This window comes from Cheilinus undulatus, linkage group 9 (assembly GCF_018320785.1).
Source record: "Cheilinus undulatus linkage group 9, ASM1832078v1, whole genome shotgun sequence".
NCBI classification, from domain to species: domain Eukaryota; kingdom Metazoa; phylum Chordata; class Actinopteri; order Labriformes; family Labridae; genus Cheilinus; species Cheilinus undulatus.
Window position 1 is genome coordinate 5,955,609 of NC_054873.1, and position 11,181 is coordinate 5,966,789.

The 11,181-nt window shown below is 38.3% G+C and overlaps 1 protein-coding gene across 1 annotated transcript; it reads left to right on the forward strand.

Annotated features, from left to right (window-relative positions):
• The first annotated feature begins 1,310 nt into the window (after positions 1-1,310).
• Positions 1,311-7,506, forward strand: LOC121515543 (E3 ubiquitin-protein ligase TRIM21-like). The gene is made up of 2 exons (XM_041796367.1): positions 1,311-1,402; positions 5,752-7,506. The coding sequence occupies exon 2, from the start codon at positions 5,754-5,756 to the stop codon at positions 7,233-7,235; it is 1,482 nt and encodes a 493-aa protein (XP_041652301.1). The 5' UTR covers positions 1,311-1,402; positions 5,752-5,753; the 3' UTR covers positions 7,236-7,506.
• The last annotated feature ends 3,675 nt before the right edge of the window (positions 7,507-11,181 follow it).

An 11,181-nucleotide genomic window follows, 5' to 3' on the forward strand; every position in this document is an offset into this window, starting at 1 on the left:
AACTATTTTATCTCATAGCCATGGTTAAAAACATGAATTTGATTTTGTTGGGGATGCATCCTGGGCTAATGCCTTCAGCTTTGTAGTTTTTAGTGTTTTTATTAGATTCACTCATTTCTTATATGACTGATTTGCAGAGACATTACATGGTATTTCCGATAGGGTGCATTATATGGTGCAAAATGCTACTTTCAGGGTTGTAACCTGAATCTATGCAACAGTTAATTCTGACCTTTATTGATAAGAGCGGTCTGACACCACTTCCCGCACTCCAGACTGACCACACCTGTGTTTGGGAGAAACAAGAGGGTTATAAGCCAAGTTTATTCATTTGAAAACAGCGTCTTTGTATTCCTTGACCTTTGCAACCATGACTGCATCATAAAAAAGTATGAGAACCAAGATGCAGCCAACCCCTGCAGGGCAGAATGTACACAATGCAGCCAGGTGCCTCAGAACCGTACACTTCTACCTGCCTGCGAAAAAAATAAGAAATAAAAAACTTTAAAAAAATAAATATTTACTTGTTTTAGAGTTCAAAAAGCTGATAAAATTATTGGAATGTAATATTTGTTCATCATGTTTTTATTATTTGTGAAAGTTATTTATTTACAGCATGCACTTTAGGGCTGCAGGGGAAAAGTGTGGGTTTTTTTGTATTTTTTTTTAAGTGCACAAAAAGTAAAAATCTACCAAATCTAAGTTTTTGCTAATCATTGAAATATCCCAGACTCCCACACAAAAATCCTCACTTTGCATTCATGAAATAGAAAATTATATTTTTTTCCATCAAAAAAGTGCCATTATGTAAACAAACTAACATTCAGAGGGTTAAAATTATGAAAATAAATTCACTTTTGCTTTACATGATGAGGACTGGAGTAAACTTTTAAAAATTAGAAAAATTTCTTTTTTCATCATGTTTAATATTTTTTAAATACATCCAGTGACCTAAAAGAGCCCTAAGAGGAAAAGTGTGATATTTAAAGGCGAGGCCTGAGTGTTAAATTATTTCCTTGTAAATATTTGTTTGTTTAGATGTCACGTGGGTGCTATGTGAGGATTCTGTTTCCTCAATAAAAATGTATGAACAAAGACTCAACTCTGAATGCACTGTTTTAATGTTCTTATTTCCTGTCAGAATTATCGCCATCTGATTGGTAGATTACCGTCACATCATAGGTCATGAATTAATGAAAGCTTCTTCTGGGTGTTTTGCAAAGGGAAGCAATAAAACCTGAGAGGAGGAGCAACACCTGAGACATTTTAAAGCCGGGTTACTTCCTGGAAAAGTCAATGTTAGTGTGAAGCAGAGCTTCTATCAAGAAGAGTCTTCTTATTCTCTCTGAGGACCGCTGCACCGAATCCTTCTAGTTTTTCTCATCTTTCTGGCAGAGTGTCGGTGAGTCCATGGCCCTTTCAGGCCTCAATGCTCTGTTAAAATATTTAAAGTAAAATTTATTTGTGAATCTGCCTTTATCTGTCAGAGATGTTTGGATTTTAAAACGGGGAATTCTTCTGAAAGAGTTCATGTTGAGTCTAGACCTGCCCCCTGTCTAAAGTGTCTTACTGTGTGAATTGGGGATGCACAAATAACCACTGAGCTGCAGATCTTCGTGAGTCTTGGGTGCAGCTGTGATTCTTCTACTCTCAGCTCATTTTCAGTGTCCGGCTGTGATTTTTTTTTTTTTTTTGTCTCTGTCGAGGCGACTGTAGATAAACCTATCACACACAGGTAGGATGTTGCAAAGGGAGTGGCCTCAGGGTCTCAGGCCTACAGTGGATTCTCCTTTTTCCACTCTTGGACCTGTGCTGCAGTAACACTGTTGAATCTGAGGTGGCATCTGCTCTTCTACAGTGCTGAAGTCATCAGCTGGTGTTTCTAGTTTGATCTAGTCTGCATGTGCTCTTATTGTTTTATTGCTAACGAAGACATTAATCTGAACTTATGCAACAGTGATTTCTGACCTTTACTGATAAGAGCAGTCTGACGCCACTTCCCGCTCTCCAGACTGACCACACCTGTGTTTGGGAGAAACAAGCCTCAGTCTGAATGGCGGGAGATTAGAAGACAGTCATAGCAACATAAATAAATAAGCGCTGGGATTTGTGCTGCAAATATTTTAAAAATCACTAACAGCACATTTTAGCCTCAACTCAGCACTCAAAGAAGAGCTCTGTGATAAGAAAATAGGAATTTTGCTTAAATCATGGTTTCTTTTCACTTTAGTTGTAAAGTTGAACTTAATTCATTTTTTATTATTGACACATTGCAGTTCACTCCTCATAATAACTAAATACTGTGACTTTGTATTTGACGCCTGTAGCAGAGTCAAACGTATTGAGGGAAGGATGGAGCACAGAGACATAGTCATGTTCAGACAAGGCTGTCCATGAGGGGGGGTAAAGGGGAGAGCTTTCAGGGGTCCAGGTGAACTGGGGGACCATGGAGGTCAGCAAAATCATGGTCCATTATTAAGTTAAGCTGGGGTATCCATATTTTATATCTAACCTGATTAATAACCACTCTTATCAAATAAACAATTATTATTTTATTCTTGTTGCGCCGTAGAAAAAATAATTCTTAAAAATGTAAATCCATTTTCTTTAAAACAGAATATAAAATGGGTCAAAATGGCTAAAATTGGTGGAAAAGGTGGGATTTAAAAGTAGCTGAAATGTGTTAAACAGGATTAAAAATGAAATAAAAGTGTCAAAAAATAAGCAAAAATGGCAAATATTTGTTGAAGTGGCAAAAACGGCATAATAAATGGTTGAAGGGGATTGAAAAGTGGCCAAAATGGGTTTAAGTTAGCAGAAATGGGTGGAAAATTTAGGGAAATTGAAGAAAAAATGGTTGGAACTGGCAAAATGGGTTAACTAAGGTAGAAAAATAAGCAGAAACTGGCAAAAAGGGGCATAAAAATAGTGAAATATGGTTAAAATGGGCAAAAACGGGTGTAAAAAGTGGTTAATAGTGACAATAATGGGTCAACAGAGGTTTACGATCAACAAAAGTGACTTTAAAGTAGAAAAATGTGTTAATATTAGCAAGATTGGAGGGGAAAAAGGTGATAAAAGGAGGTTAACATTTTAAAACACATCCAAACACATAAGGCATGATGGGAAATGCCACCCCATCTTTTTTGAAATGGCAGTGTGCAGGGCTTGGATCAGCTGACTTTCTACAGAGTTGATCTAACACTGGATGTATTTACACTGACAAATAAATCCAACACCATAGGAAACTCAGGGTGGAGTTAAAATGAACCTTTGGTGGGTTTAAACCAACTCTGACATGTTTAACACTGAGATTTTGACATTTCACTTCTTGCTGTGTGGAAACGTCCACAAATATAACAGCACAGTATGATAATAACAGAACTACTACAATAAATAAATGTAGAGAAAAGGTACATAAATGGTTTTAAAGCTAAAAAAGCTATCCTTATCAACAAATACAACTAATCACACTCGACTGTGGGACATGTAGTTCCTTCATCCACATATAGAAATATGTACACAGCCTTGTCCATTGCCTTTTCAGCTTTTGAACAACATTTTTAATCAAAACAAATGTTTAACAGTTATGAGTGTTCAGGATTCTGGTTGATGCCTTAAAACAGATGCAATCAGGATCCAACAACATGTCTATGGAGGATTTGAGTGGTGAATTTTACTTCCAGAACCAGAGTCCTTGGTAAAAGTGGGTCCTGATTTTGTTAAAAACAAGCCCTGTGTTTGAATTTAGGTTTGGGATAATTGTGGTCAAATGTTGACTGTCATGTTTCTACTGACTTGAGGTTATTAATCTCTCTGTTACAGCAGGAGCTGTTGTCTAACTCACCTCAGGCTACCTGCAGACTCCAGAACACCACAACTGTGATGTCCCGCTTCTGTTGGGACAGAAACACACACTAAAACTGTCGAAATAAAATCAGATAAAACTTCTGGTTAGGGTTAAGGGAAGGCTTAGGCAACCAAGATAAAAATCAAGAACCTGACCTGCTAACCTAATCAGGAAATGTTTCATCAGTTAACGGCCTGATTGCCAGAATAGATAAGAGCAGTCCAGAGAGTCAGCTGATCTTAAATGGCAGCAACTTTTGACGGGAACTTGTTCCAGAAAGAAATCTTTACAATATCACTGTCAGTAAGAAGTGTCTTTATCTGCACTGAGATTAGACTTTGTAACAGAGAACACCAAGAAGACTGAATGACTGAGCCCGTCTGATGTGTGTTTCTTTTCAGCTCAGAGTTTATAAAGAACTCTGGCACAGGGAGAGGCAAATATAAGAACAAACATCAGAACCCAAACAAGAAAAAAAGACCAAGACGATCAACAGCTAAAGCAAGCGTAGTAAGGAACCAGTGAAAAAAGATTTCTAAACTGCTAAAGCTCTGTCAGGCTTCATGGGGATCGGCCACTCCAGAACATTCTCCTTGTTGTCGTTGAACCATTTCTGTCTATCTTTCTCTGTATGCTTCGGCTCATTGTCTTACTGGAAAATAAATCTTCTCCCAAGCCATAGTTCTCTTGCAGACTGAATAAGATTGTCCTCCACGTTCATGTTACCGTCTACCTTTACGAACCTTCCAGGGCTGGCTGCTGAGAAGCATCCCCACAGCATGATGCTGCCACCTGTTGAATCACACAATATCTCCTGTGTTTAATACACCTCAGCACTTCAGAAATAGTAACCTAACATGGTGCTAATTGGACTGCCCATGTCAAAATGATTTTACTCTGATTACATGCCTAGTATGGTCCTATCTACATCACTTTTCTGTGTCCTTTGAAAGTATTGTTTCCCAACCTGGGGTTCGAGGACCCCCAGCAGGGGCGCCAGAGTTCTCAAGAGGTTGTGGAACCCTGTCTGCTCTGAAGTTCTCAAAATACGCTGTACATAAATTTATTAAAACCCATGATCAGAAACATGTATTAGGCCCAACCAAAAACAGGAAAACATGAAGAGAATCTGATCATTTTAGTGCAAAAAAAAGACTAATTACATTTTTTATTATTATTATTATAAAGTCATATTTTTACAAAGAATCAAACTCAGAACTTGAGTTTAAAAAGAAGGAAATTTATCTAAAAAAAAACTTGAAATTTCCAAGTTAAAAAAAACTCTTCAATTTGACACAGAAATTCAAAAATGTAAAGTTTTTTAAATTGTAAATTAACAACTGAGTAAGTAAAAAGGATAAAAAAAATGAAAAAATGGTTGGATTTTTGACTTTATAGTCTCAAAAATTCTAAATTTTGAGTGTCATACATTGACAACTTTTGAAGTAAATTTTTTTTTTTTCTCATGAATCAAGAACTTTTTAAACTTTAGAATTTTGTGTTCTTTCTTGAAAATAAACAGATCCTGTTCATCATTTTTGGCCCTTATTCACTGTCATAACAGAGAGTTTATACATAGAACTTTTGTCAAGGATAAGTGTATTTAGGCTTATCATTTTGGGAGTTTGTCAGTGAAAACATTTGAAATTGATGTTTAATTTTCCCATGTGGGTCATGGGGGGCCTTAGCTTTACTCAGATATAAGTAGAGGGGCCAACAGGAAACAAGATTTAGAAGCACTGTCCCCAGTCAGAATCAGTTTGATCAGATTGACGCTGTGTTGCACGGTTGAACATAGCAGTTGAAAAGAAGATTTCTTTCTGCATGGAGTCAGACAGGAGCTGAACTTTCTGGGTTTCACTCTCAATTTAATGATCTTTTTTTTTGTCCTCTGATTATAGAAATGTCTGCTGCCAGTTTTGTGCTGACTGAAGATCAGTTCCTGTGCTCCATCTGTCTGGATGTCTTCAGTGATCCTGTCAGCACACCATGTGGACACAACTTCTGTCAGAGCTGCATCACTGAGCACTGGGACGTCAACGCCCCGTATTGCTGTCCCATCTGTAAAGAGGTTTTCAGAAGCAGGCCTGAGCTGAAGGTGAACACCTTCATCAAGGAGATGGCTGCTCAGTTCAGACAGTCAGCTCACCTGGAGCCTCATCTGACCACGAAGATACATCAGCTGATCGACCCTGTGGAGAGCCTAGAGAGCAGGATGTGTGAGAAGCACAACAAAGAGCTGAAGCTGTTCTGTAGGAACGACCAGAGGCGTGTCTGCATGATGTGCACAGTTTTAGACCACAAGACTCATGATGTTGTTCCTCTGAAAGACGAATATGGAGGAAAGAAGTCTAAAATTCATCAGATGATCCAGAAGAAACGACTGAAGATGGAGGAGCTGAAATGCTCAGTGGAGCTCAATGATAAGAACGCAGACAGAGAGATAGCAGAAGCTGTTCAGGTCTTCAGCGCTCTGATAGAGACTGTGCAGAGAAACCTCAACAGACTCATCGATTCAATCAAGGAGAAGCAGGAAAAGACAAAGAACCAGGCTGAAGGCTTCATCAGAGAGATGGAACAGGAAATCTCTGAGCTGGAGAAGAGGAGCACTGAGGAGGATCAGCCCTCACGCCCTGAAGACCCTCTCCAACTCCTGAACGCTGCTCTACGCAACAAGGCCTGGACTGAAGTCAGAGTTCACCCGCCTTCATATGAGGGGACTGTGAGGAGAGCCTTAAACCAGCTGGAGGAGACCATCAGTCAACAGATGAAGAAGCCGATCTGTGAGGTGGGGCTAAAGAAAGTCCAGCAGTATGAGGTGGATGTGACCCTTGATCCTGATACCGCACATCCTAAACTCATCCTGTCTGATGATGGAAAACAAGTCAAACACAGTGACATAAAGAAGAATCTCCCACAAAGTCAAAAGAGATTTGATTTCTATAGTTGTGTCTTAGCAAAGCAGAGTTTCTCTGCAGGCAGATTTTACTACGAGGTTCAGGTTAAAGGGAAGACTAAGTGGGATCTAGGAGTGGCCAGGAGGTCGGTCAAGAGGAAGGAAGATATCACACTGTCTCCTAGGAACGGTTTCTGGGTGATATGTTTGAGGAACAAAAACGAGTACAAAGCTGGTGCTAGTCCACCAGACCGTCTCTCTCTTCAGTCTGGTCCTGAGAAGGTGGGGGTGTTTGTGGATTATGAGGAGGGTCTGATCTCCTTTTATGACGTTGATGCTGCAGCTCTGATCTACTCCTTTACTGGCTGCTCCTTCACTGAGGAACTCTGTCCATACTTTAGTCCCTGTATCAACGATGGAGGTGAAAACTCTGCTCCTCTGATCATCTCTGCAGTCAGTCAGACTAAAGAGATCAGGTACCCATTCTAAACAGAGACTCACTAAAATCCAGTGTAATAAAAGGACTTGCGTTTATTTTAGTGCCTCTTTTTCTGATGTTTTTGTTCCATGTATGACTTTCTCACTGCTGTATCAAACCACATTTATCACTGATCATTATAACATATAAAGTAATCTATGAGTTTAATAGCCGCCTGTATCTGTATTTAAGTAATTTTCAGCCAAAACATGTACACAGAAGATTTTTGACATGTCCTAAATGAAATGATCTTATTTTGTTAAATTATGTGACCTGGCTCAATCCCAATGAAACCAACTTTTTTGTCTTCTTTTTTCTTTTCAAAATAAAAAATAACCATTTAAACATTTCATAAATGATTAAAGTTATTATTATATGAATAAACGTATTAACTTTTCATTTAAGGGGCTGTTTTAGTATTTTTAAAGACAGGTATTTGGTTACAATTAGGGCTGAACGATTTGCAAAAATAATCTAATTGCAATTATGTTTCCCAATATTGTGATTGCAATTCAATGTGAGATTATTCTCAGGTTCCCCATCTTAGCTGTTGTTTAACAAACACAAGCAATAAATTACTCTCTGTTAAAAAGAGCGCCATATTAGATATAAAACTAGGAATACATAACTTTAAAAAAAGAAAAGGCATTTTGATCCATTTCTTTTCTTGTTATTCCTGTTTTGAATAAGAAAACATACATGAGGGAGAAAAGTAGTTTTAAAAAAACAAACAAAAAAAAACACAAAAGAAACTGCGTATAGTGTAGAGCAGTGATAGAAGTGGCTCTTTTATGTCTTAATCTGAAATATTATTCCCCCAGAAAACCTTAAAAAAAACTTTCTTTTTGCCATTTTCACCATTTTTGCCACTTTTCATCCATTTCAGCTATCTTTTGCCATTAAATACCCCCTTTTTCCTTTTTTGGAGGCCATTTTGCAACTTCTTTTGCCACTTTTTCCCCAGTTATTCCACTATAATCCAATTTTTTTGCCCTTTTTCACAATTTTTACCACTTTTTTCCCATTTAAGCAACCTTTTGCCATTACATACCAATTGTTTAATTTTTTCCCAAATTTTTGCCTCTTCTTTTTGCCACTTTTCCCCCATTTTGCCATTTTTCACAATTTTTTGTCTTTTTTTGCCCATCTAAGCTACCTTTTGCCATTACATACCAAGTTTGTTTCCTATTTTTTCGCTCATTTTTGCTACTCGTGACTGCTTTTTGCCAATTCTGCCCATTTTTTTTTTGCCACTTTTGGACCTTTTTTGCTACTTTCTGACTATTTTCCACATTTTCTCTCAATTTTTGCCTCTTTTCATCCATTTTTGCTGCTTTTTGACCATTTTTGCCACCTTTAACTTATTTTGATTGTACTTCATGCCATTTTAGTCACTGTTCACCACTTAGATTGAGGCTCTTGCAAAGGTATTTTTCAACAATTTGGCTCTTTGGTTGAGCAGGGTTGAGTAACACTGGTGTAGAGCATAAAACATCTACTGCAAAAAACTGTATCTGGTATTCTGACACATTTCAGGTTAAAGAAATACTGCACTGTCTGTGATTAGATTATTGCAGCAGGCCATATTGCGATTTAATCTAATTTGCGATTAATTGTCCAGCCCTAATTACCATACAGACCAAATTCCAAAAAAGTTGGGGCGCTCTGCAAAATCTAAACAAAAACAGAATGAACTGCAAATGTCATAAACACACTTTAGAACACAAACAACTGAAACATTTGACTATTCCATGAAAAAATAATAGCTCATTTTGAATTTGATGACAGCAACACGTATAAAAAAGTCAGGACGGGGCCATGTTTACTACTGTGTCTTTTAACAACAGTCTGGGAAGTGGGGGAATCAGTTGCTGGAGTTTGGGGAGAGGAATGTTGTCCCATTCACTTGTATACCTGAACATGTAAACATGCTAGCATTCAATATCTGAGTTTTTCTCTAAGTGCGGGGGAGTGGAGGTGCAGTAACTCAAACTCTTATAACTGTGCATCATCATATCTGAACCAGATTTTGTGATTATTGTAAATGTGTGTGTGAACAGATGACCCCCTAGAGCATTTTTCTCTGATACACAGCGCCTCCCACTGGCAGCATGAAGTGGTGCATTTGCATAATCACCTACAAATCCTACAAGTCGAATACATCCCGGGGTGATCATCTCTGCCAAGCCTAACGATCTGCCTCTGACGTGGTTGCCATGGAGATGTGTTGCCAAACCAGGAAGTATATTTTTCAGGGGCTTAAAACACTCATAGAGTTAGGACGAATCCCCCTGTCAGAGAAGATGACTTACACTGGTTTTGTAGCTGGGTGTGGCTAAGGAGCTCAATGGAGCCCCCTACAATATTAAAAAATAAAAGCCCCCATGACATGTTTAACCTAGGACTCTGTTATTTGAGAGACCAATTCAGCATGGCTGGACCTACCAAAAAATGTAAACCCTTTTTCTAAAATCTGAATTCTCTTACTTTGCTAATGTTCATAATGTGCATGGACAAATTTACTGAAATATTTAGAAAATAATGTCAGACTTAATATCTAAACCATGATGTGCATGAATGTCAGGATGCCAGGGAATAAAAGTAAGTTAGAGAAAAATAATTAGATAAATGGGGCAAATGAGCAAATGTGGGAAAATGGTCATACTGGAGACAGTGAGGTGGAATGGTATCGACTTCTCTGAAATCTGGACTCCATGAACGACCAGTCAAATGGTTTCTGTAACTAGACCACATAACATAAACAGGGAGTCAGTGCACAAACATTGACCTTTAATTTGCCCACTACACGTACTGGCAGGAATATATTAGCATTAGCAAGTTAGCACTAGCATTAGCATGCTAAAGTCACGCTAGCAGTGGGAGATAACCTTCAGCATCAGACATAACACAGCAACATAAGATAAACGACTAGTGATAAAATGTTAGCATATTAGCTTAGCATTACCTTGAACTGAATATGACTGCTTACAAAGTGCTAACTCTATTAGATTATAAAACAATCAGTGCAGAACATGCATTAGAAGGTGATGCAATAAGTTTCTTTGGCAACTTACATTTGCTCATGTACTGATGCACTGTTCAGTCATGAAAGTCCAGACCAGAAAAGAAAGAACTAATACAGAGCACACATTAAGGACCCCAGATGGTTCTCTTAGCTGCCTTGGTACTGCCTGAACAAAATCTTCATTAATCCTTCCAAAGCTTACAAGTGTGCTGCCACCTTCTGGACAAGGCGGGAATTAAGAACAGGGAAAATGGCAAAGCATTGGTTAAAAGAGGTAAAAATGGGTCAAGAAAGCCAAAGAGGGGGCAAAAGTTAGGTTGGAAAGTTGCAGAAAGTGGTTTGAAAGTGGCTGATTCAGATGAAAGTGGCAAAAATGGGGCAAATAAGGTAGAAAAAGGGCAAAAACTGGGAAGAAGTGGTTAAAAATGGCAGAAATTGGTTAAATTAATAAAGAAAGGCAAAAAGGGGCAAAATTTGACGGGAAATGGTGAAAAGTGACAAAAAGTTAATAGATGCAAAAATGGGTCAAAATAGGCTGAAAGGGGGCAAAAATGATGGGAGAATTGTTGAAAGTGGTTAAAAAGAGGCTAGAATGGTATAAAAGTGGAAAAAATTAGGTTAGGTGAAGCAAATAAGGGGCAAAATGAGTGACAAAGTGGTGAAAACACGTTAAAAAGTGCAAAGCTTTATACACTTTTCAGCTCTTAAATGAGATAACTGTCAGCCAGGACGCTGGCACCAATGCTACTGATCAAACACACATGCATTGATGTATCAGTAAATCACAGCTGGGGAGGGCCAATTCAATTGGGCCCAGACAAATCTGTAAGCAGGCCGGCAAAGAAGCCTCTTGTTCCCATATCGCCACGTCAACAGGAAGTTGGCTATTTTGAATTTTTGGCTAATAAACTGGAAAACAAAGTAATTTTTAG

Excerpts from the sequence above, each read along its gene's own strand:
- LOC121515543 (XM_041796367.1), top strand. The coding sequence starts at position 5,754 with ATGTCTGCTGCCAGTTTTGTGCTGACTGAAGATCAGTTCCTGTGCTCC.